The sequence below is a fragment of the Labeo rohita genome, chromosome 5, assembly GCF_022985175.1.
Source record: "Labeo rohita strain BAU-BD-2019 chromosome 5, IGBB_LRoh.1.0, whole genome shotgun sequence".
NCBI classification, from domain to species: Eukaryota; Metazoa; Chordata; class Actinopteri; order Cypriniformes; family Cyprinidae; genus Labeo; species Labeo rohita.
This window is the reverse complement of record NC_066873.1, coordinates 1,680,707-1,707,132: the sequence shown is the minus strand read 5'-3', so window position 1 is coordinate 1,707,132 and position 26,426 is coordinate 1,680,707. Positions and strand designations below refer to the sequence as shown.

Here is a 26,426-nt window from a genome sequence, read left to right as displayed (position 1 = left end):
TAGAAGTTCCAGGCTTGGGCCTTGACTCAGTGGATCTAGTGGGTCAGGAGGCAGTGGTCGCCCTGGTGAAGCTAGAGGACTGGAGGAGCAGAAGGGTGAGAATTCAGGGGAGCCATTGAAGACTGATGGAGCAGGAAGAGTCAACCAGGGAGTAATCCATTCTGGATGGAACCAGTGGAGGAGGAGGGCCAGGGATCTGGATGGAACCAGAGAGTCATTTTGCTGGATATAACCAGCATAAGAGGAAGGATCAGAGAAGTGGACAGAAGCAGGGAGTAAATAAAACTATATGAAACTGGCGGAGGATGAAGGTAGTTGGCTTCCATGCCTAGGATAATTTATCTTTCTTCATATTCATTTCATTTTTATTTCTCAGGGGGCAGCAACTGCCCTGATAGATTTCTAAGAAATAGTTTCAAGTTAGCTGTCCTGCAACAACCTACAAGTCCCAGCATAAATGAGTCAGATAAATTCTGAATACATGTGATATAAAATATATTACCTAGACAGCGTGCAAAGAGTGCTCCATTTATAATCATTAAAAACTCACTCAGCTCCATTCATCAAAATCGCACAAAGTTTCATTATAATCATTGAAGCTGACCACACAATAAGTCTCGTATTTACATAATGTCTGCACTTTGTTTGTGAGAGGATTTGTGAGCATCTACTCATACAAAAACTCAGAGTGGTCAGTGTATTCTAACTCTGACTGACCATTTTTAAAGAAATCAACAGATTTCTACAGATTAATTAACAGCTGTTGTAAAGGGCAACATTACCCAATGTTGTGAAAACATGTTGGAAATAGAAACATTTGATGCAGTCACTACTGGATCATGCCCCAACCCTATTTAATCAACAGGAAATGAACACAGACACAATGGAACTAAATACTATCAAAATAAGAGTCCTTGGCATATAACAGAACAGTGTTAATTCCATCAACGAAGACGACGACGAAAAATATTTGTTTTCAATCCTTAATTCAAATTTTTCATAAGCTTAATTGATTGGTCTAAAGAGAGAATAATTAATAACTATTTTAGTTATTAACTATTATTTAATATTTTATTACTATAAAATAGCTACCAAAATAAATGTTGGTAACTGCAGTTTGACTAAAAGTAATGACTAAAAGTTGACAAAAATGCAATGACTTTGATGACAAGATAAAGACTGAGACTAAATTAAAAATGCCTGTCAAAATTATCACTGAACAGAACAGTATGGACATTGTGGAGTAAGGCCCATTTAGAAAAAGCCTGTGGAAGATACTGGGAGCTAATGAAATATGAGTTGAGATTTATAGCTATAAAAATGATAAGGAAATTCATGACTATAATAATAATAATAATAAGGGTGGAGAGAATCATGGAATTACCCAACTATCTTCTACGTACTCTGACCAAGAATCTGTGAAGTTACATATACTACAAAGGAAGTCTTAATGAGGAAGGATAATAAGGGAAGGAAAATAATCTAAGCAAAACTTAAAATATGCAAATTAATGAAAATATTGAATAACTGTATGTTTTACACTAAATTCTGTGGGACCCTGTATACCAGTCATACCTGCCATCTAACAGAAATTGCTAGCTTTAAAAATTAATTAAGGAACATAAAATCATTGCTGATGAATTCCTGGAGCTTATATAAAGCAGAAATGGCATTAGATGAGATCAGATTATGCAACATTAAAAGAGAACAAATCCCCTGTTAATGGTGGACAGACAAATTAATTCTACAACGTTTGGATTGTGGGGCAAACCAGAGACACGGGGACAACATGCAAACTCCACAGAGAAAGCACAACCGTTTAATATTAATCAAGGAATTAGACAAGGATGTCCATTCTCACCCCTTGTCTTTCTATTAGTTTTACAAATGCTAACATTATATTTACAAAAATTGTATAAAATAAGTCAAATTTAAGACAACGTTATCTCACAGACAACACAAACTGTCATAATAATAATCAGTTGAATTCTTACCACTAAAAATGCACTCAGTATTTGATATTTCTGTTAGGAATGAAGAATGAAAAATAACGACTAGAAAGACAATGCTAATTAAAAATTTTGCTCAATTTTAAAAGGACATGCTATGGGTTAAGACTGATCATTTTGAATTATTAGAAAATGTAACAAAAACGTCCATCTGTTTTTCAAACTGCTTATCCTCTATATGGTCCAGTGATGCTGGAGCTCATCACATCACCCCGAACTCTAGCAAAATCACATTAGATCTTCTTGCAGAAGCAAAAATACTCCCCCTAGTGTCAGTTACTGGAATGTTAACATGCAATCTACCCATGTATGAAATCAATGTAACAAACACTTATTAACTAACACATTTGAAGAGGTAACTTTCAAAATAGTTCATATAACATACTATGTTAGGTATTATATTATCAAAATATGTCGAATTGAAAGAAATAATGAATGTGTATTCTGTAACAATGAATCAGAATCATTAACCCATCTGTTTTTTAACTGTAACCTTGTTAAAAAATTCTTAAAGTCCCCCTGTAGTGAAAATCAAGATTTTTATGTTGTTTATTTGTCTGTGTGGTGTTTTTAATATGCTTTTAGACAAATGTGCCAGTCCATTAATCAACACCGTTGCTGAGTATTTTCTCCTTAAAACTAGTTTCCCAAAGACTGTCCCAGAAATGAGGTTTGAAACAGCCTTTTTTTTTTTTTTTTTTTTTGCTACGTAACAAACTTCAGTAACCAATCACGTCAAAGGAGAGATTCCTATCATTAGTATGCAAAATATACCAATAGGATTATCAGCACAAAACCAAATATTAAATAGGGCATTTAATAGAGCCTATAGAGCATTAAATAGAGCACAACTGCTAGGCACTAAGCGCTAACTTGAAAAATAACCCGCAGCAACAGTGTAAAAGTAGCTCGGAGTCAGACGCACCTCTCCCGGGCTAAATTGGATATTCATAGATTCACGTATAGTAAATGAGGCAAAGGGGTGGAGGGGGGCTAGAGTACATACAAGCTGTTTTAAGGCATGAGAAAAAATTTTTAAAAAAAAAAAAAACACTTAACAAATATTTTATTTTGATGACCAAAGATCAGATTTTTTCATGAATTGAAATGTTCAGAAAATACACCATTTTCAGAAAATACATTATTTTATTTTATTTTATTTTATTTATTTATTTATTTATTTTATTTGAGTAACATGAGAAAAATATTTGCGCAAACACAGTATTGCTTATGTGTATTGAAAGAAGTCTTTTCTGCTCACCAAGCCTGCATTTATTTGATCCAAAATACAGCAAAAAAAAAAAATAATAATTAAATAAATATTATATATATATATATATATATTACAGTTTAAGAGATGTTTTGTATGTGAATATCTGTTCAAATGTAATTGATTTCTGTGATCGAAGCTGAATTTTCAGCATCATCACCCCAATCTTCAGTGTTCAGAAATGGTTCTAATATGCTGATTTTCTGCTCAAAGAAACATTTCTGATTATTATCAGTGTTGAAAATAGTTGTGTACAATTTTTTTCAGGATTGTTTGATGAACAGAAAGTTCAAAAGAACAGAAATCTTTTGAAACATAAATGTCTTTACTATCACTTTTGATCAAATGAATAATTTATTTAATGTCTTCTTTTAAATTTCTTTTAAAGCTTTCTATTTCAGATAAATGCTGTTCTTTTGAACACATTTTCACACAAATTCAGACACCACTACAAAATTATACCTATATATGACACTCTATACAGTGCACTGTGTAGGGGATATGGAGTGATTTGAGACACAGCACAAGCCGATGCATCCTCAGTATGAAAGCACACTGAGGTGATTTCATTCATCCTCTGAATTTGCTTTTGATTACTGGAACTGAGTGTCAGCAAAAGAGCATACTGTAGCTGTGACTGTCTGCTAACATAAAGCTCTCCAGTCTCTTTCACTTAGGAGTTTGTTGTTGAATTCCCATGGAGAAAATGAATGGGAAAACGCTTATGGAACCAAGGCCGCTGAAAAAGTGGGCAGTTTTGAGCTCTATTACATCATGGACTGAGATTGTCTGACAGGCATCCCATTGAATTCGCTCTTTGTTGGCTTCTGTCACATGATGCAGGATTCCCCTATAGAAAGAAGAACAACCTTTGGCACATGGTGACTACACACAAAAAAGAGTCTGTTCTTATCCTCGAAACGCTTTAATGACTTTTTTATGTCATATTTGAAAGGATCCATTTTCTGTCTGTTGATACTAATAATTTCAGTGTCTGCTAGGAAAAGCTGTTAGAAGAAATGTGGATTACTGATAGAAGGCCATTTGTCATGTATCAGGGAGAAAACAGAAGCATATTTCCCATCATTTACATTGTCTGATTATTTATTAATGATCAAGTGAGATTTATTAAAGAAATATTTATTTTATTCAGCAATGATACATTCATTTGATCAAAGGTAACAGTAAATACTTTAGAATGTTACAAAAAAAAAAAAAAAAAAATCAGTTTCAACTATTTCTAAATGCTGCTCTTTTGAACTTTCTATGCATTAAAAAGGTTTCCACAAAATATGAAGCAGCACAGCTGTTTTTAACTGTAATAATAACAGTAATTAAGAAACAAAAGGTTTCTTAATCAGCAAAACAGCGTATTAGAATGATTTCTGAAGGATCGTGTGACCCTGAAGACTGGAGTAATGATGCTGAAAATTCAGCTTTACATTACAGAAATGAATTACATTTTTAAATATTTTAAAATAAAGAACAGACATTTAAAATTGAAATAATATTTCACAAAATTAACATGTGTACTGCATTTTGATTCAATAAACAGTCTTCATAAATACAGTGATCTAAATATTGGGATTTGAAAAGGTTAGAATGTGCCCTGGTACTTTGCACCATAAAAGTTTACCAACAACATTTAGAAATTAAATGAACAGACCTCCTGAAGTTTTATTGCACAAATGGATTAAGCCTTTTGGATGTGCAAACTGTCTTAAAATTGTAGAAGACAGATGCTCGCTTGGTGACACTTTTGTGTTGATTTTGTCAAGGTTACGGCTTCTGCTTCCATGGCCAAGTTTGTCAGCATATACTGTCCTCGATCCTTCATACTTCCTTCCTCTCAGATCACAGCAAAATGACTCCTTGCAAGCTGTCTCAATTATGTTTTTATGTGTTTTTCTGAGCAGCTAGCATTTCATGTATTCTAAATACACAAATAATATTTTCACAATTTTTTAAATATTAGGCAGCTTGGTTACAATGCACAATAAAAAAGTTTTCTTTTCACAAATATAAGGTTCTGTCATTGTTTTCTTCAAACATCACCTCTCCTCTTCAATCTCAAGCAGTGTTGGGGGTAATGCATTACAAGTAACATGAGTTATATAATCAGATTACTTTTTTTTTCAAGTAACTAGTAAAGTAACGCATTACTTTTTAATCTACAAGAAAATATCTGAGTTACTTTTTCAAATAAGTACATTTTTCCCCATTTATTGATTAAAAGCTCTCCTGTCCCCATCACTGTAAAAAAAACAAGTTGAGTCAACTTAAAATAATTTGTTACCTGGCTGCCTTTGAAATTTTAAGTTCAGTCAACTCAAAAAAAGTTTGGTCGGCTTGAAATGTTAAGTTGTACTAAGTGACAACTACTTATATAATTGAGTTGATTCAACTTAAAATTTTAAGACAGCTGGGTAGAAAGCCCAGCTTTTAAGTTTAACAACCCAAATTTTTAGTTTAGACAACTCAAAAATCTAAGTTGTGACTTAGTACAACTTAACATTTCAATCTGACTAAACTTATTTGAGTTGACCTTGAGTTGAACTTAAAATTTTAAGGCAGCAAGGTAACAAATTATTTTAAGTTGACTCAACAAATTGTGTTTTTATTTACAGTGATGTTGAGAAAGAAATCTGGAGCAAGGTGTTACTTTAGTTCTAGAGTAAATGTGAACATGCGTGAATTCATCTCACTCACAAAGAAAAAAAAAAGAATAAAGATAGTAAGATGCAAATCGGAATATGATGCAAACCTGCAATAATTAAATATGTTAAATAATACAAATATCCTTTATGTATTTAATCCCATTTTATGAACCAGTGTCTGCTGCTGACCTTTGATGATCCAAATCAACCTTACTAATAAGCTTTTTATTTATTTATTTATTTTTTTGGCTGAAGAGTGTTGAACTTTCTTCTTCTGCATACAGTACAGACATGAATTTACTTTTTATTTCAGCCTGAGGCTTTTGTTGTAAAAGGGCTTTTACGTTTGCCAAAAACAGAATTTTTATATTAAAAACAAACAAGCAAGTCTTGCCCAGATTTTAAAAAGTAACGCAAAAGTAACGTAACACAATACTTTGTATAAAATGTAACACAAAAGTGTAATGCATTACTTTTAAAAGTAACTTTTCCCAACACTGATCTCAAGTATGTTAGACTCATTGTACACTAACACCAAGTACACTAACTTTTTTTTGAAAGTATCTTTTAAGTGGCAAAAAATGTTGACTGTGATGGCATCCTGCTTAGGGGGGGAAGTCAAAAATTGTAAAAACCGGTCTTGATGGGTTCTACATTTTAAGGTCTGGGACAAAGGAACAGAAATAAAATCTGGTAAACGGTATAAAAGTTTTAATGTGACATTCATTTATCAAAAAGCTGGAAATCTGCAAAATGGATTCTGTTAGTGTCTGGGACACAGAAGTGCCTGCAGATGAAGAAACAGGCAAAATGGCTAACAAGCCGTGGTTAACGGGAACCTTGTGTGTTCCCCTCTCTCATCTGCTCTGTTCTCCCATTTTTTTTTTTCCACGTCCTCTCTATCTCTTTCTGCCTTTCTCTCTCCCCATCTTGCCGCCTCTCTCCCCGACGTCCTTCTCTGTCTGTTTTTGTTTTCCAAACAAGGTTCCCTTTACAGGAAATTGTGTATTCTGGAAGCATTCAGGAAGGCAGAGAGCAGGTTTCCTGTTGGAGCCATGGTCACAAAAAAAAAAAAAAAAAAAGGAGGGAGGAAGAGAGAAAGCGGGGTGGGGGGGTTGGGTGAAAGGGGTTCAGTAATGTCCGAAGCGCTGAAGAAAAAGCAGGCAGCTATTTCTCTCCCCTCCCCTCGCTCCTCTGCCCTCCCCTTCGCAAAAACTTCTGACATTTCAAGCCTCCACTCAAGAGCAGCTCCATGACCTCCTGAACAACGTGGAACCAAAAGCATAGATAGATAGCCGGAGTAGAAAGAACAGGAAACCGTGTTTTCTGCTAAGCGTCTTGGTGGGACGGAGGCTTCTAGTCATAACTTCTGCCCCTCACCTCACGGTCTGGAGAAGGGCTCGAGGGAGGAGAGAGCCTGATGATGAAGTGACGTTGGGCGTGTACCGCGCTCCAGAATTCTTCGCCCACACCAGCTCTTTGGTGGCTCGGTCAAGATGTGAGCGGATGATTTCTTTTGTTTAACACCGTGGACTTCCTGATTTAGGGCTTTTCTTCTTTCACTTTGACCAGATTTGCCCCTTCCCATCCCATGTGTCGTGGGGCCAATGGTTGATCTGAAGGTGTATTTACTCTGATCTGGATTAGTTACCGAAGCCTGATGAAGAACAAGGCTGCCAAGCTGAAGTCCAAAAGGAAAGGAACTGAAAATGCATTCGGCTGTGACTTGACTGAACATCTGCAGAATTCAGGACAAGACGGTAAATTCCTCTTTTATGTACTCACGCCTCCTCTCGTCATTCATATAACGGCTGCCTCTCCTTTCAGAGCCCCGGCCGTCATAATAAGTTTACTTTATTACCGACCCACACCGGAGCAGCAGCCTGGGCCTCTGCGTAAACATTAGCTACGTGTAATAAACCAACACCCATTTCCACTGCTGGATGTGTCTATGTTTCTGAGCTTTTGAAACAGAAGATACTTTATTCAGAGTCCAGCTACAAACTTTTGAGTCCTTGCGGTCGACACTTTCCTCGTGCCTAAAACTACTTTAATGGGCATAAAATAAATCTGAATGTAATCTTAGCCCGACTAGTTGTGTAGCGCTTTGATTTACCAAACACACACTGAAAGAAAATAAAGAGCAAAGGAAATGTTCAGAGGAAGAGGAAGGGGGAGAAGAGGAGGAGAAAAAGGGACGACTAGATTTTAAAGATATACTGTTCGCGTTAAATGCCGACATGCTGTTTATGAAATATCAATGTGTGTGTGTTATCGCAGTTGAATCAATTTTACAACATGCCCTTGGGCTTTCTTCATTTGTTTATTCAAAGTCGTTTTGCTCATATCCTTAACATAAATTCAAAGGTGTGTTATGATTATGAATTTTGATTGACATCAGCCATAACAGCATATGATTTGCATCCTCACGCTGATCCAGAAGCAGCTTTACCTCGCCATGTTCTAAGCTCTAACATTACCAGAGACAACACAATGAACTGATCTGGGAGCAGTGTGATGCCAGCGGTAGTTTGACAGATCCGTGTGACTTAACAGAGTTCAGAAGCCTGTGACTGTGTCTTTTGTTTTACATCCTGTCTGCTCACATGTTTTGATCACTGCGACAGAGAGAATAACCATAAATGCGCTTAAGATATTCATCTGGAAGAATTTGATTCATTTTCTGTGTTGTATTTTTTAAATATTTTATTTTTTTTATTTTTTTTCAAATGAAGAAATCATAACAATCGTTCTTTTTTTTATTTATTAATTCTTATTTAATTCTTTATCATGACAAATCAGTTATCAGTTAAGCCATTGATTTTCCTTCATTACTTAAACGTCTTGTGAAGTTTTTTAGGAAGTTTAACTTTTATTTGAGCATTAAATAGGTTTATACTTTCTGGATAGACACAGGTGGTAAGCAATATCCATTACCCCATTGTGTGATATCAAATAATAATTCCAAAATGACTTTCAGGAGTCGAACTGTAAAGTCAGAATACATTTTGGATGAATTCAACTTCCTGAAAGGCCTGTTTGTTCCGTGCATTTCCCAGACAGATCTGCAGGTATTGCAAATAGAGGAGCCTTGAGGACTATGTATAATAACATTTGAGGACAGTGTTTTCAACAAGACATCTATGTCAGATGTCAGCATCTCCTTACTGAACTAACTGGAAAACACTGGAAAACGTCTCTGCTGGCAGGTCAAAATGAGAGCTTTTCGCAGTCATCTTCCTGTCAGAGAACAATCATTCATTCATCCATCCTGTTGGAGGTCTCCACTGCGTCTCAAGCAGAATTTCTGAATAGTAAATGATCTGGTTTTCCCTGAATTCCATATTTTTCTTGTACGTTCTTTAATGTTTCTTTTTTGCTTTCTTTAATTTTCTTTTAAAAATGTTTGCTTTTGCTCAGGGATGTGTGGTGTTGTGTGTACTCTGTGTGTGTTTGTTACCCTGCTGCCTTAAAATTTTAAGTTCAGTCAACTCAAATAGGTTTCGTCAGCTTGAAATATTAAGTTGTACTAAGTGACAATTTAGACATTTGAGTTGATTCAACTTAAAATTTTAAGGCAGCTGGGTAACAAACCACGCTGTTAAGTTTAACGAACCAAATTTTTAGTTTAGTCAACTCACATTTCTAAGTTGTCACTTAGTACAACTTAACATTTCAAGCTGACGAAACCTATTTGAGTTGACTGAACTTAAAATTTTAAGGCAGCAGGGTAACAAATTATTTTAAGCTGACTCAACAAATTGTGGGGTTTTTTTTAGATGGTTTACTGGTTTATTTGGTTTCAGACTGCTAATGTTCTGGTTGCACTTTATTTTATAGTATATGTACTTAAAGTGTACTCACCCAAGAAAATACTGGTAGTATAAGGCAACGACATGGGTTAAGGTTGGGTTTAGGGGAAGGTTCAGGATTAGTATTTAGTTATAACCCAGTTATTGTAATTATTGTAATAAATACATAATATGTGACCCTGGACAACAAAACCAGTCATAAGGGTCAATTTTTGAAATTGAGATTTCTACATGATCTCAAAAGCTAAATAAATAAGCTTTGCATTAATGTATGGTTTGTTAGGATAGGACAATATTTGGCCAAAATACAACTATTTGAAAATCTTGAATCTGAGGGTGTAAAAAAATCAAAATATTGAGAAAATCACCTTTAAAGTTGTCCAATTGAAGCTCGTAGCAATGCATATTACTAATCAAAAATTAAGTTTTGATATATTTACAGTTGGAAATTTTCAAAATATCTTAATGGAACATGATCTTCACTTATTATCCTAATGATTTTTGGCATAAAAAAAAAATTGATCATTTTGACCCATACAATGTATTGTTGGCTATTGCTAGAAATATACCAGTGCTACTTAAGACTGGTTTTGTGGTCCAGGGTCACATATGTACATGCGGAACAGGACTGTAAAATAAAGTGCTACCAATGTCTTTTTCATTACTGTAAATTATTAGGAATACATTTCTTATAGTGAAGCATTGTGTAAGGCTACTTTCAATTCTTTTGCAAATGGATTACGACTCAGTGAAGTGCCTGGTATTTTATTGCATCAACAAGTTATTGAGTCTACAACTTTATTTACTTCTCCACATCTACCAGGCACAATAAGCTCTTATTTCCCGAAATCCAGTCTGAGAAAACTAGAGAATCCTCACCTGTTATAAGAACAAAACTCTGTTGATAATCTCCAATAAAAAGATGACATTAAGTATAAACTGTGGCCTAGTGGTTACTGCAGAAAAAGGGCAACAAATCATTTGAAAATAGTAATATTAAGATAATAATAATACAAATAGGTTAAACTGAATTCATAGTGGCTCCGAATTAACGTTCCATACTCTTCCGACAGACTTCCACACAAACTGGAAAAGTAAAAATTGTAAATATTTTACTCAGCAAAGTCTGTGTTTGTCCATACAGTGAAAGTCAATAGGGTTTAAAATTTCAAGGTCCAAAAAGGACACAAGCGTAGCATTAAAGTACTCCATACAGCTGGTTTCTGAATCAGTAAAAAGATGACTGTGTATGATGAACAGACCAAATGTCACATGTCACATGACGATGCATTGATAACATCAAACCTGGTTTTTGCATGTTGTGACGTCATGACACAAGTACCAAGTCAGTGTGGCGCTAGTGACATTTTTGGAAATGACGTGGGAAATAAGACAATTAGAAAATGGATGGATGAAAGAACGGATACGTATATGGAAGTGGTAGGAATGGAGAGGTCCTGATCTCAAATAGTCTGTTTTCCTTCGTTTCCTTCAGATTCATGGTATGGATTGTCATTTCTCCATTTGTTTTCTATGGTAGAAAGAAGCACAGTCAATTAAAGCAATAAACGTCAGTATAAGCTGCTGTGAAATGCCTTATAAATTGTAGCTCATTGTGACGATGTCTATTTGGAGACTTAAACATGATATTTATAAATAAATCTAACGTTTAAAGATATCATGGCTGAAGGTATGGTTAGGAAGTGATGAAGCTGGGTGGGAACTTTCCAAAGGCCTTTTAGAATAAGAGGAAGTGTCATAAGTAATACCAGCTGCAAGGCCTGGGTGTGTCAGGTTTCCTCTGAAACAAACAAACCATTTTTAACTTCCTGCCCTGGTCCACCTTCTCCACAATAAGCGACAGGATAAAGGAAGGACGGTGTAATAGTACTGTAGTCTACATGAAAAGAGGCAGAACAGACATGTACATACAGATTATGTAAAAGGCTAACACACAAGGAACGCAGACTTGAGAAAATATGCTTCTTATATATTTTGCAATGATATATAATAGTTGATGACTATGACTTTCTGTATATTACTAAATTGTGATAAACATCATACAGTAGACTATTTTTTTTTTTTTTTGTATTTGTATGGCCTTTCTATTGTCTAAAACTGAAGATTGCTTTCTGATATCAAAGTATTACCTATAGGTTAAAGAGTTTTGGTTTTATTGTCTAAATTTTTCCAGTGTTTTGTCACACAAAGCTTTGTCAGTGGTCAACTACATGCCCCAATATTCTTGAATGTGTCTCCTCAGGAGTTTCTCAGTAATGTCTCTGTGCTCAAAGTCTACATTCAACAGTTGGAGATTTCACTATGAGCTCCACTCTTCACTGAACACTTAAACACACTGATTGTATATAGCTCTATAGTCTTGTATGTCAATAACTGTTACTCTAGTAATTGTTAAAGCACCTATCCACAAGTTTCCTACGCCCCATGAGGCCTTGTGTCAAAAGTGGGAGCGTCTTCCAAAAAACAAGCGGGACGTGACACTCATTCATTCAACAGTTGACAGGACTGACTGGCAAATGAAGCCTCGTGAAGCGCCGAGACTTTCCTCGGACTGTTTCGGGAAAAGATTCAAAGCTTCGAAAGTGTCGAAAACAGCACGATCTGGTGGTTAGTAGAAAATAAAGCAGCCAAAAGCCTGTGAAGCTCCGTCGGAAGAAGCATTCACCACAATTTCCATAGATCGACTCATTATATGCACAAATGAAAACCTAACCATGTGTGTTTGTTTGTTGAATTTCTGACTCTGATAAATTAATTTACCCATTAAGCAATGCCATTAAATGCCAGTACAAATATCAATATGATGTAGTAGAAGAATAATGTACACATATTAATTGCGTATGGCAAATATTTAATTTTCCTGAACTAATTTGTATTCTTCATATTACTTGTATGACTGGGTATTTAAAAATGTAATTATTAAATAAGTCCCAGTGAAAATGTACTGGCAAAGATCTGGGGGTCGAACATTAGGACACGCAAAGTGAATCGCGCACATGAATGGACAGAAAGTGAGGCTTCTACGAAAGTGATTTCTACATTAACAAGCCTCAAATCAAAGCTTCATCTGGCATGACCTTTAACACAAGCTCTGATGTCTCAGTTCAAATGTCATTTCACTAGTTGACCATCATTCAAGATTTAGCGATCCAAACTTGCTAACGATGAGTGTTCGAACAGCATATATTGTCCCTAAGAACCGTAGTGACATATCTTATAAAGGCTTGCAACTTTACAAAGTAAACAATGGTCAAAAAACACTTAGCCTCTTTGCTAATTAGCACACAAAATTCCATCAGTATACTACATCCACCGCCTCACCGGAAGTTGTACAGTAGCGCCCCCCGGAAACTTGTGGATATAACTAGATGATAAAAGTTGTGACATTTTGCAAACAGACAGAGAACAGCCTTTTAAATTTTTGAAAAACAAACAAACAAACAAAAAAATTTCTAATTCATCTTTACCAAAAATTGGCCCATTTTACATACTGTGCATCAGCCAGTAATTTCCTTACATTTGTTGGGACTTGCAGAATACAACAATACTAAACATGAACTATTTTAGCCAGTTGCTTATAGGTCATTTGTCAGATCATAACAAAACCACTAAAATAAAAACCTGGGGTGTGTTTCCTGTACTACCACATAATGTCGGATCATTATAGCTCTTTTACACAAACAACAGAAAGCCGTTCATTGTTTTTAATCACGTTAACAATCATGTACACTTTACTCCCTTAAACATGTGGTTCATTTCAGTCCGCAGCATAATGTCTCTGAGACGCTGCTGCACGGCATCTGAGGCCTATACTGCACTTTTTCCGTTGCCCGTCATTTAACTTTTTTGATATCTGATTAATTGCAGGTTCTCTCCTAAACAAAATCAACACAAAAGCACACACGTCACTGGTAAAACTGTCAAACAGGGTGCTCGACAAAAAAAATGAAATGAAAAAAGTCGAACACCTAGACTCCAAAAAATACAAAAATGTAATAACAGACTGTCACACAGGTGACGTTTTGAGCACGGAGGCTCCTCATCAGATGTTTTCAGAGTTGTTCTCTCTTAAGTCATAATCTAAGGGTCCTTCATGCTCACTTGTTAAAAACAGGGCTGATTGCTAAGAGATAAATATATATAACATTAAATGTTAACACAAATCCAGTTTTAAGGTTCCAGTCTTTTTGGAAATGTAAGTTTTGGTATATTTACAGTAGGAAATTTACAAAATATCTTCATGGAACATGATATTTACTTAATATCCTAATGATATTAAAAATAATAATAATAATCATCATCATTTTGGCCCATGCAATGTGTTTTTGGTTATTGCTATAAATATTCCGGTGCTACTTGCTACGTGCACTGGGTTTGTGGTCCAGGCTCACAAATGCATTTATATTTCGGTGGAGTTTAGGAATGATTTAGAAAGCACTGCATGCCAGCTTGCTTAATTTGCTCAAGAACATGGACTATTTAAGTCCACATCCCATACTAACAAGAAAATATGCTTCTAACCACAGGTTGAGATCTGTAGTTCCAACTACACAACTTTGCGATGGTGTTGGCAAATGTATGCTGGAAATATGGTTTCAGAAATCACCAAAATGCTTTGCAAATGACAGAACTAATGATGCTTTTGAGGAATGCATGCCTGGAAGGCTGATTTCTATTGTAGGGAAAAATTATGACATTTTTGTTTCTGCGTACCGGAGGAACGCTGCCAAATGTGGATATGACTACCTCAGTCTGAGCACACGTAGAAAAAATGTCAGGGTCAGGCTAAAACATGAAAATGGCTGCATTTGACAGTACAGTTGTTCCAGTTGACTTCAATATTGGCCTGCAGTTCTTTTGTCTGAGTACTTGATGACAGTTGTGTATCTTGAGATACGTGGCCACTATTTGATGACAAGATGTCTGAAAAAAATAATGGACCTTTCCTTTCACTGCCATCAAAGTGCTCACAACTAAACCATACACATTTTTCTTAGACTCAGAAAAGCTGCAGTACACTTAGTGCTACAGTAATAACAAATGCATTACATCTTGCATTTTCACAATTAATATGTTGCAGTTGTACTTTTACAAATGTAGATATTTATCATTATTTTACACAGTCATTAAACAATCATTCCAAAGAATAGTTTATCATTTACTCAGCCTCAAGTCGTTCTAAACTCATGAGTTTCATCTGAGGAACACAAAAGATGTTTTGAAGAACTTTCATGCTGCTTTTTTTCATACTGTAAAAAAAAAACACCAAAAGCAAGTGGTGATGAGAAAGTAGCAGTTTTTAAATACTAACATATATAGAAGGCGCAGAGTGTCATTCACACAAACACTAAACACCATCATGCTAACACACATCAATCTGAAATAATGCAGTAAACATTATTTTACATTATTCTAATGTAATGTAACCACCTGGCAAAAGGGCTGTTGTGGGACACAGATGTGATTTTGTGGGACAATGCAGGACACGTGTAAGACTGATACATTTTCTACTGTTATGCTTCGTAAATACTGATTACATCCATTGTCATATGCGTTAATCTGTGTTTCTGAGTGTGCACATGCAAGCGAGAGAAAGCGCAATTACAATAATGTGCTCTAGACATTTGTCATTAAAATAACACCATAGAAACCGCCTCAAACAAACTATTAAAATAAGAAGAAAGTTGCGTCTGAGAAAGCTGCATTGTTTTGTTTTTTTTAACTGGTTAAAATTAATGAAGAATAGAGGCAAAAGAATGCATGGATATTTTTCTTAATATGATTGTTAAAAACCAACAGACTGATGAAAATGCAGGACATTTTCTCAGTATGCGACGTGCGGGACAAGGGGTGAAAATGCTGTGCAGTACAACGCAAAGTGGGACAGGTGGTCACCCTACACTGATATACACAACTGATAAGAAAAAACTAAGAAGAAACATAGTTATTTTAACAAAAAAACATCAAATGTGAAATGCAATGCAAGTTATTCACTGTAAATTATACGCTCTTCCAAAAACTGTATACTACCATAAAATTACATACATACAGTTTTCCACTGTGTATGGTAGAGGAACTTACCATTAACCAATTTTACGGTCTTTTACCGTTAAAATTACAGTCAATTTTTTTACAGAGAACTTACAGTACATGTAAAGCAAACAAACATCAAACAGCATCCTCAAAAATGTCATACCACCTGTGTGCTATATTACAAGTCTTCTGAAGTTAAATACAGCTTTGTCTGAGGTGACTAAAATGTAAGCAGTTATTCACTAAAAAAACTGAAAAAGAGCACTTAAATCTCATGCTCCATATATTCAGACTTGGTGCATGTAGAGGAGTCAACAAAACATTACTGATTCTCAGGTCTCTTGACCGATCATGACATGCAGTCATTTTATTGTCGGTGCTGTTATTCTTTATTTGATTTGATTGATTAATTAATTGATTCATTTGTTCACTGAAAAAGTGAGATGTGAGAGGTGAAAGGAATAATTTTTAGTACATTTAAAGCGTAAATTTTGATCTGTTTATCCTATAAACCTGCCATGTGGCCTCACAAAACTCGTAGCACACAAGACAAATATGCTATATTTGCTGTATATGCAAATGCATATATAAGCTGCTAAATAATTTTCATACTATTACTTATGGCATTTTTTCTTTGTCCACTGCATGTTTTTATTGTGTGGAGGAGATTAGTGTGAACATTTCTTAAAATATTTTATTCTGTCTTCCATAAAAGAAAAAAGGTGTCTTTAGGTGATATGATGATGACTGAAGTTTCATTTTGGGTTTCATTTTGTTTTGTTTTGTTTATTTTTATTTTCTATTTTTTTCATAAATGAAGCTACATTTAAGTTTCTGAATGACCAGTCATGAATTTGTCCCGTTTTTTTTTGTTTGTTTGTTTGTTTGTTTTTTGTCTAGTTCCTTATGTTCTGAAGACTTGTGCAGAGTTCATAGAGAAACATGGCATTGTGGACGGAATCTACAGACTCTCAGGAATCACATCTAACATTCAGAAACTCAGGTGGGCCAATTTTTAGACTCGCCATATCAAGCACACAAGTGTGTTACATGATGGGAAATGTTTCCTGTAATACTGAACTTGTCTAAATGCTTGCTTGAATCATTTATACAATCCTTTCTTTGTAGTTTATGTGTGTATCTGTGTGTGTGTTTGTGCATACAGACAGGAGTTTTGCTCTGAAACCTGTCCTGACCTCACTAAAGAAGTGTATCTTCAGGATATCCACTGCGTGGGATCTCTATGTAAGCTGTACTTCAGAGAGCTGCCCAACCCGCTCCTCACCTATGAACTCTACAAGAAATTTACAGTAAGTTTGTCAGATAAAAAAGGGATGGGCTAGACAAGATTTGAATAGCAGAAAAACAGATTGCTAAGAGAACAATAGGCTAGAGTTTTGAATAAAATGTTATTTTTTTAAAAAAAGCTCTTTTCAGTGTTTCCCCCTCAGATACTTTTTTAAAAATCTTTAAATTATTTTTAATACAGTATTTAGATGCCCAAAAGTATCTGAATGTCATTGCATTAGACAAAATAAGTACAAGTGATATTTGTTTTAGCAGTAACACAGGACACTTTTTATTGATTGACTGATTTTTTATTGTACTACAGTACAAAAAGGAAAGGAAAAAGCAGACAAACATATAGGTTGATTACAGATACTTTAATGTTCAATGATGTAAACGAGAGGTTAAAAATGTAAAGCCTTAACCATATCAAGCCTGCTGTATCATATTTCATACACACATTTCTATGGCCTCTAATTTGTCAACACGATCAAAACTTGCTGAAAAACCTGTTGTACACAATCTAATACATGCCTTCTGTCGTCTGATTGTTGAAGTAAACATAAGAATAATGTTTATATTGTTATTAACATTTCAAAATAAATAGTAGACGTATGTTTGCTTGATTATTCCTACATCATTTATAGGCAAAATCATGTAAAAATGTGAGTATCAAATATGACCTGTCATGACTGTTTATTTCTCAATCATCATTGATATTTTTCACCACACAGTAAAAACTACAGAGCTTTGATCACACAACTAAGCATTTAAATATCATCTTACTGAGACATATTATTGTGAGATAAAGAGTGACAACTAATATTTATTTTGTTTATTATACTGTTATAAAGATCTCATGGATTTACACTACAAGCTATCATATATCATTTTATCAACTTTCATATTTCAGGCTTTACAAGTCTATGTTTGTTCTCACACAATGTAAATGTTTCCTGTAGTTATACAAATAACAAGTTTAATATTAGTTTCATCTGGAGCGCTACAACCACCGACTTCCATGTTTTAGATGGTTATTAGCTTCCAGGTGATCCATAGATACACATTAAAACATTAAAGGGGTCATCAGATGCAAACTTCACTTTTTCATGTTGTTTGAACATTAATGTGTGTTGTCAGTGTATGTACAAATCTACCCTATAATGATAAAAATCCATACAGTAGTTTTTAATTAATCTGTAAAAATAATATCCCCTTTTTCAAATTGAGTCGTTCTCAGATGCCTGTCGTTGTGGCGTCACACCCACAGAGGCCGCTCCCACCATAGTTGATTGACATGAGCGTCTTACCTCAGACCCGCCTTAAATCAGTTGTAACAGTCCGACCTCCACTGTTTCGATGCCGGAGCAGGGATGTAAGTTAGACAAGAATTGAGCGATTGAGGTGTTGTGTTGCTGGATGTAATAATGAACATAGTGGTCGTCATTTACTCCCGACATCTGAGCCGCTGAAGATGCAGTGGATTATGTTTGTTTGTGAAGGGAATGCGCCTCTACATCTCTGCATCTACATATATCCGTCTATGTTCGCGCAAATCATTCGTGATCCAGCTTCACTTACAGCAGAAATGAGTATAAGGGGTTTTTTTATGAATCTTTGCAATCACCTTTCCCAATAAGGTGCTAGTTAGGAAGTTTAGCGGCTAAATGCGGCTACAGTGAACAATCTCTCAGAGCAGCAGAGAGAAGAGAGGGGCGGGGCGAGCAGAGCTCATTTGCATTTAAGGGAACAATCCCTCAGAATGGGTTGATTTTTACAGAGCTGATTTTGACAACGTAAAAAGGGTGTTGTTTTACACAACCATTGATAATTTTTAACCAAATTATATTATAGATTTTCATTAAGACCCTAAAGATTCATATCAGCTTATGGAAAATGCACTGTAAAATCCAATAGTTTACCTTACTTAGATATAATTAGTTATCTTTACTTAGTTGCTATACTTACTAGGTTTTATTAAGTTACAGCTACTTTCAAGCAAGTAAAACAGTTTACTTACTACTTTGAGTGACGCTTACTTAAAATATTCAAGTAGCCACAAAGAAACCAATGACATCAATAAACCAGTGAGAGGCAGCAGTGCACTAATATGTTGCTAATTTGCAAAATAACAACAGAAGAAGAAGAAAAGCAATTTTTTTTGAGGTGGCAATTGTTAATCTGCAGTTATTTTTCACTAGTTACCTTCACTCATTTCCCAAAGTCATCTTGAATGTTGTTTCAATACAACTATATATTTGAGAGAACATCACATAAGCTGACTTCATAAATTGATGTTGATTTTCATAAAATGTTGTTGGTGTGTCTTATTTTATTTATTTATTTTTTATTATTATTATTATTTTATTTTTTTTTACTTACCATTATAGTGATTAATGTTCCGTTTGGTTGGGCACTTGGAACTTCGCTTTTCTTATTGTAATTTTGTTCCTATTGTTGCAGCAGTGCAACATGAAGTCATAATTTTTGATTTCAAGGGAAGAAAAGTAATAAGGAGGTTGCTTTTAGAAGGTAACCTTCGAGTTCTGATATTTCGATTAGCTAAATCTTTCCAATTCTTTAGCTAATGTATTTTTTATATTTATTAATAATCTTTTACAATTTTATTGTTCTTCATAAACACCTTGAGAAACTTTATTGGGTTGAGACAGTCCTTTAATATTTGTGATAATGTGCTCAAGTCACAAACTTCAACATTCAGCATGTGAATCACAACGATGGTAACAATTCAATTTTATTTATTTGTATTAATTGTGACAATAACCATTATATTATTTTATTTTCTCTTTTTGTTGTGTTACTGCTGACACAAGTCAGTAAATAAAATTAGCAAATAAAAACAACAACAGTAAAACAAAGCAATTGCATAATTTATTCATGCCGCAATGCACTCTGGGAGTCAGTGAGTAGCTATACTAAGTCAAGTGTAAGCCTAAAGTAAATGATCAAGTACCCTCTACAGTTCTTATTTAGTTACTAGAGCTCCCGTGTAAGTAAACTATACTAACTAAGCATTTGTCACTACAACATACTATTCTTATTTCACTTTACTTAGTTTTTTTAAGGCAATCGGTTTGCATGCTTTTTTTAAGTAAGCCCAACTAATTAGATTTTACAGTGTGGGCATCCGATGACCACATGTACTTATGGATCTGGGAATTAACGCTCCTCCATCTGTATTTTTGTGTGAAGGATGCAGTGTCATTTAAAGAGGAGCAGGAGCAGCTCCGAAAGATCAGGAGTGTCATCAAAGAACTTCCTGTTCCACACTTCAGGTAGAGCTGACATTTCCGAATTAATCTGTGGCTTTATTTTCTTAACTTTATCTGTCTTGTTTTACTCCCATGTCATTCCAAACCTGTATGACTTTGTTTCCATTGTGCAACACAAATGATAAAAGTTTAAAGAATTTCCTGGTGAGTTTTCAGTATTTTGGAAGTTAATAAGAACTGGTGCTGTCAAAATGACAAAATATAATATAATTTGTTACCAACTGAAAATCTTGACATCCACCCAGATGACAGAAGTCTTATTCATGAACCAATCAGTCTTTTGAATTCAAATGGAATCATTTGATCTATAGCTTCCAAAACTGATCTGGGATGCGTTTCCCATACAACAATCTAACTGCTTAACTTCTATACAATGCAATACTGGAGAAATTACTTAGTTAGTTACTACTGTTTCTCAAAACTGTAGTAATTTGTCACACATCTGACATTCGAACCATGAACCACATCATACTCCGGTAGCAGAAAACACGCGTGAATCCTTTATATTTGTTTTGTTCCTGAAATTGTCGTATGATGTGTTGCTCAATTATATATAAACATATTATAAACACGTGCTGTTTGCAAATGTTCGTTGGAACTCTGATTTGAGGAAAATGTTGATATCAATAGTTCATAGTTGGCTGGTGATGCTGTAAGGAAATGAACCTCTGAATGAATCATTTACGTTTACATTACGTTTAGACATTTAGCAGATGCTTTTATCCAAAGCGACTTACAAAAGAGGACAACGGAAGCGATCAAAATCAACAAAAGAGTAATAACATGAAAGTGCTATGACAAGAGCAGCAAGACCAGTACACCAGTCTTCAATTTTCTCTTTCAGTTTTCCTCAGAAAAAGTCATACAGGTTTAGAGGCTACAATAAAGTTTAAACATGAATTAACAATAAACAATACTACTACTACTGCATCTATCTGTCTTAGTTAATGTTTATCCAATTTTCAAATCAAAGGTGTATCAGTTAACATCCTTAAATCACTGTGAACTAACATGAACATGAACTTTTTTATTAACTAACATTAACAAAGGCTAATAAATGCTGCAAAATATATTGCTCATTGTTAGTTAATGCAATAACTAATATTAACAAATGAGGCCTTACTGGAAAGTGTTTTGATTGAGTAAGTGACGATCTTAATTTCTGCCAGAAATGGTTGAAATTTTTTGTTGTAAAAATAGTAAGTCAAAGAATGTAAACCTAAGCTTACATAGTATGAATTTTAAATTAATCTTACCTGAAAAAAGTGATGATGTTAATTTAGTGAATTTATTTATTTATTTACTTTTCTCTAGAACTCTGGAATACCTCACCAAACATCTGGCACATTTAGCCACTCTCAGTCACCAAACCAACATGCACACTCGCAATCTCGCCCTGGTGTGGGCTCCAAATCTACTCCGGTGAGTCTTGCAGAGGTTTTACTTTCATTTTATACACCAATTATCCATTGTCTTCATAATTCTGTTCTCAAAGATCATTTTAGCCATATACGTGGTTATACCACAAATATGTGAAGTCTACAGTAAACTTGCAAAAGGAATAATTATGTAATTATAGAATTTTTAGTAACACTTTATAATAACTACACGCTATGAATCATTAGTTAAACATTAGTAAATAGTTAATTAATTATTTGCAAAGCATTGTTCCTACATTAATAGACATCAGTTTATAAATACAGCTATAAATGCTTTATTCTTGTTTTATAAGCATCTATATAATATGCTTAATAATTGTATTTTCATACTTTATTAACGATCAGTTAATAATTTCTAAATTAAGCATTGCATTATTTACAAACCAGTTGGTTAGTAGTTGTAAGTGGTTCATGAGATAATTTTGAAAGTGTTAGTAAATGATTCATAAACTATTTGAATGCACATTTATACATCTTATTATTCAGACATATATTAACAGTTGCTCAGTGTGTTAATAAATGCTTTACTAACACATATTCCTACTGTAGCTCATGATTAATTCAGGTAGTTATAAAACATTTACTAGCTGTCAATTAACTGTTTTTGTGAGCTCATCTAATGTGAGGGCTATTTCTGCCTTGTAAAGCGTTTACAAATGAGATTTAAAGGCTCAGTTATTTTTTAAACAGAAAAAGGAAAACACAACACAGAGGGAAACAGAACATAGAAATATTTATTTCGAGATGCAAAAGAAAACTGTACAACTGTACATATAAATGAATATAAAATAATTTTATATACAATGAAAAATAAATCTCTGCAAAAATAAAGACTGTACAACTGATCATATAATTGAAAACAAAATAAATTGATATGAATGATGTTACTTTTGCTGTTTAGTTCATTTTTCTATTCTATATCTATGACATTGCAGAGGTATATTCTAAATTATATTTCTTTTAAACATTCATCAAGTGTATATTTGTGTAGTTTCATTTTTGCAGAGGTTTATTTTTCATAAATAGTCCTCAGTTTAGATGAGCTCACAAAAACAGTTAACTGACAGCTAGTACCTGACTACTGAATTAATCACGAGTTACAGTAGTAATATGTGCCAATAATGCATTTATTAACACACTGTATTTATAAACTGCTTACTAATGTCTATTAATGTAGAAACAATGCTTTACAAATGATTAATTAACTATTTACTAATGATTAACTGATGATTCATAGTGTGTAGTTATTACAAAGTGTTACCGAATTTTTTAACACTCATGTTATTAGTATACTTATCTGTTGATGATAAATGGGATATTTTCTTCAAAGGCATTCATGCAACATCTGCATTGCAATCCACCACCATAAACCATTGACTAAGTGCTCTCTTTTGGTTTTGGTGCAGCTCCAAGGAGGTAGAGGTGCCCTCCTGCAATGGTGATATAGCATTTCTGGAGGTGCGGGTCCAGCAGTCAGTGGTGGAGTTCATTCTCAACCACACTGAGCAAATCTTCAACCAGGGAGTTCAGTCATCCAAGTCCAGAGAAGGTACAGCTCACATTAAAGTAACTGGAGCAGTGCAGTCACGGAGAATGGACAATGCACTGCATCTCTAAATATCTCTTAAAAACGTTTACGACTATGCTAACTGATGTCTGTAATTTAAGTAATAGTAAGAAGAGGTTTTATTGTAAATGTATGCCATCTGGGCGTATTCTGCAACCATGTTGTACAACTCAAAACAGGATATAGAGTAATTGGAAATTAGAGCTCATAAAGGGGAATTAGCATACAGTTGTGCAGAGTGTAGCCGATGCTCAGTAGAAAGTCATCCTGCCTTACATGGCTTGTGATGATTTGTTTAGCCCGGCCTCCTACATTAGAAGCTCCTGCATCAGGCCCTGCTTTTACACTCATATTCCTATTTAGAAACCTGCCTATGAGTGTACTGACAACAAATGAAGTATAGTTGCATCCCAATTTGTGTACTTATGCACTAGTCTTTGACGTTTCATAGTATAAATAGTGCGAGTAGTGTGTTTGCACGGAAAATTAAAAAAGAAAAAGTGCACTATAAATACCCAGATATAACACACTTAAATAAACAAAAAAACAAAGTGTGGAATGATCATGCACTGTCACAGCTTTAAAGGAGAAGCCACTTCCAGAACAAAAATTCACATATAATGTACTCACCCCCTTGTCATCCAAGATGTTCATGTCTTTCTTTCTTCAGTCGCAAAGAAATTATGTTTTTTTGAGGAAAACATTTCAGCATTTTTCTCCATATAATGGACTGATATGGTGCCCCGAGTTTGAACTTCCAAAATGCAGTTTAAATGCGGCTTCAAACAATCACAAATGCAGTTGTAAACGATCCCAGCCAAGGAAAAAGGATCTTATCTAGCGAAAAGATAGGTTATTTTCATAAAAATAATACAATTACTCTAAATGCTTTTTAGAGCCAGAATAAACAGAGTTCAGGGAGAACAAGACAAGACGAGCGTTTGAGATTAAAAAGTATTTAAATTGTATTTTTTAATGAAAAAATATCTCAATTTTTGTTCTGGAAGTGGACTTCTCCTTTTAATTACATAGCAAAGTGAGAGGAGTTATCAGGCTCTGATGCTGAATGAAAAATTAACCTTTTAATTCCCGATTAAATGCATAGGGCACAAGTACATAGTGTATAAGTGCATAGTGTTTAGTGCATCAGAACTGTTGTGATCAGTGGTGGGAGTAACACATCACAAGTAACACAAGTTACGTAATCAGATTAATTTTTTCAAGTAACTAGTACAGTAACATTACTTAAATGTACAACAAAATATCTGAGGTACTTTTTCAAATAAATAACACGTTACTTTGTTTTTCTCATTTATCCACTGATGTCTCTCCTGCCCCTGTGTTGAGAGAAATCAGGAGTAAGTGCAGAAACAAAGGTGTTTCCTTCAGCCTGAGGCTTATTCCATTCACTTTTGGTGTGAAAGGGCTCTTACAGTTGCCAAAAATAGTAATAATAAAGGTTTTTGTTATTAAAAAACAAACAATCAAGCTCAACCAAGGTGACAAACAGTAACACAGAAGTGACATAAAGCATTACTTTTGATACACAATTACTTTTTTATTGAGTATTGATCTCAATATTGTAATGTATTACTAGTAACTTTCCCCAACACTGTATGTGATATTAGTATGAATGCAAGTACAATTCCTGAACCACTACACATTTTCTTCTGGGTTTTTGCAGAAATTAATAATAATAACGAAACTAAATGAGTTTGACTGTGCTATTCGTGACAGCTGTGATGATAAAGTCAGGAAATGGGGCTTAGAATTGGAGTGGGTTGTATACAATAGCATGAGATCTGTAGCCAAAAATGTAACAACAAAACAATGGGCAAGTTACATACAAAAAAAGCACACAGCTAATGGCCGCATGCATGCAATTGTGTGGTAACTTGTTTATCATGGTGTTAAAGGTGCATTAACTACAGTGCAGAGCTACTCAATGTGTGTTCAAAATTCTGAGCACATACTGCATGATGAAAACAGGGTTATTGACATTAGCTAAAACTAAAACTATTTAAAACTACTTTGGTCATTGAAATAAAACTAAAAAAAAACCCCTGCAAATTAGAACTGATGTTAAAACACTAAAATTACTAAATGTAAATAAATATAAGCTTAAACTGAAATAAAACTGCCTCCTTTCAAAAAAGGTTGGGACATTTTTGTAAGAACAAGAATTATAAAAACTACAAATATTTCCAAAAAACGTGGGATAGAGGCAAAATAAAAATGAAAAGATTATACAATATTCAATAACACTTTATTTTGATACACTGTAAAAAGTTTTCACCAGTTTCAACTTAAAAACTTAAGTTTAGCAGCTGCCTTAAAATTTGAAGTTAAATCAACTTAAAACTACAATTACAATAAAATGAGTTAAAATGACTTGTACTTTAAAGTTGATTTAACTTCAAATTTTAAGGCAGCTGCTAGTTTTTAAGTTTTTTTCACAAGTTTTTAAGTTGAAACTGGTGAAATCTTTTTAGTGTAGTCCACATTCTACTAACAGTAAGTAACTTTGCAACTGCATGTCAACTAGTCATTAGAGTATTAGTAGACTGCCTGCTTAATATCTTCTAACACTCGTCTAAACTTTGCAAGTATATGTCAACTTATTCTACTAACCCTAAACCTAACAGTCTACTCTGAGAGTTAGTAGACATGTACAGTAGTTGCAAATTAATGAGAACTAGTTGACATGTAGTTGCAACGTTACTTGTAGTTAGTAGAATGTCTAAAGTGGACTATCAAAATAAAGTGTCACCCAATATTCAAGTTAACTGTTTTGAAACATCCAGCATTAAGCAGCTGCACTGGTAATAGGTGAGGGTATCATCATGATTGGGTAAAAAAAGCACAAGCATCCACCAAAAATGGGTCGTGGCTTAGAACTTTGTGCCAAACGTAATGAGAGAATTGTCAAAACATTCAAAAATAGCATTTCTCAATGCATGATTGCAAAGAATTGATGTCTTTCACCATCTACTGTACCGTAGGGAATCTGGCGAAATCTCAGACCATACAGGGAAATG

At 34.4% G+C, this 26,426-nt stretch overlaps 1 protein-coding gene across 1 annotated transcript in view; it reads left to right on the top strand.

The window, feature by feature from the left end:
• Positions 1-7,075: 7,075 nt before the first annotated feature.
• Positions 7,076-26,426, top strand: part of arhgap31 (Rho GTPase activating protein 31) — a 32,308-nt gene continuing 12,957 nt past the window's right edge. The window contains exons 1-6 of the mRNA XM_051110695.1: positions 7,076-7,696; positions 16,703-16,805; positions 16,968-17,112; positions 20,303-20,385; positions 21,697-21,804; positions 23,228-23,370. Of these exons, the coding sequence (XP_050966652.1) occupies positions 7,597-7,696; positions 16,703-16,805; positions 16,968-17,112; positions 20,303-20,385; positions 21,697-21,804; positions 23,228-23,370 (682 nt within the window). The 5' untranslated portion in view covers positions 7,076-7,596. The remainder of the gene's footprint in view (positions 7,697-16,702; positions 16,806-16,967; positions 17,113-20,302; positions 20,386-21,696; positions 21,805-23,227; positions 23,371-26,426) is intronic.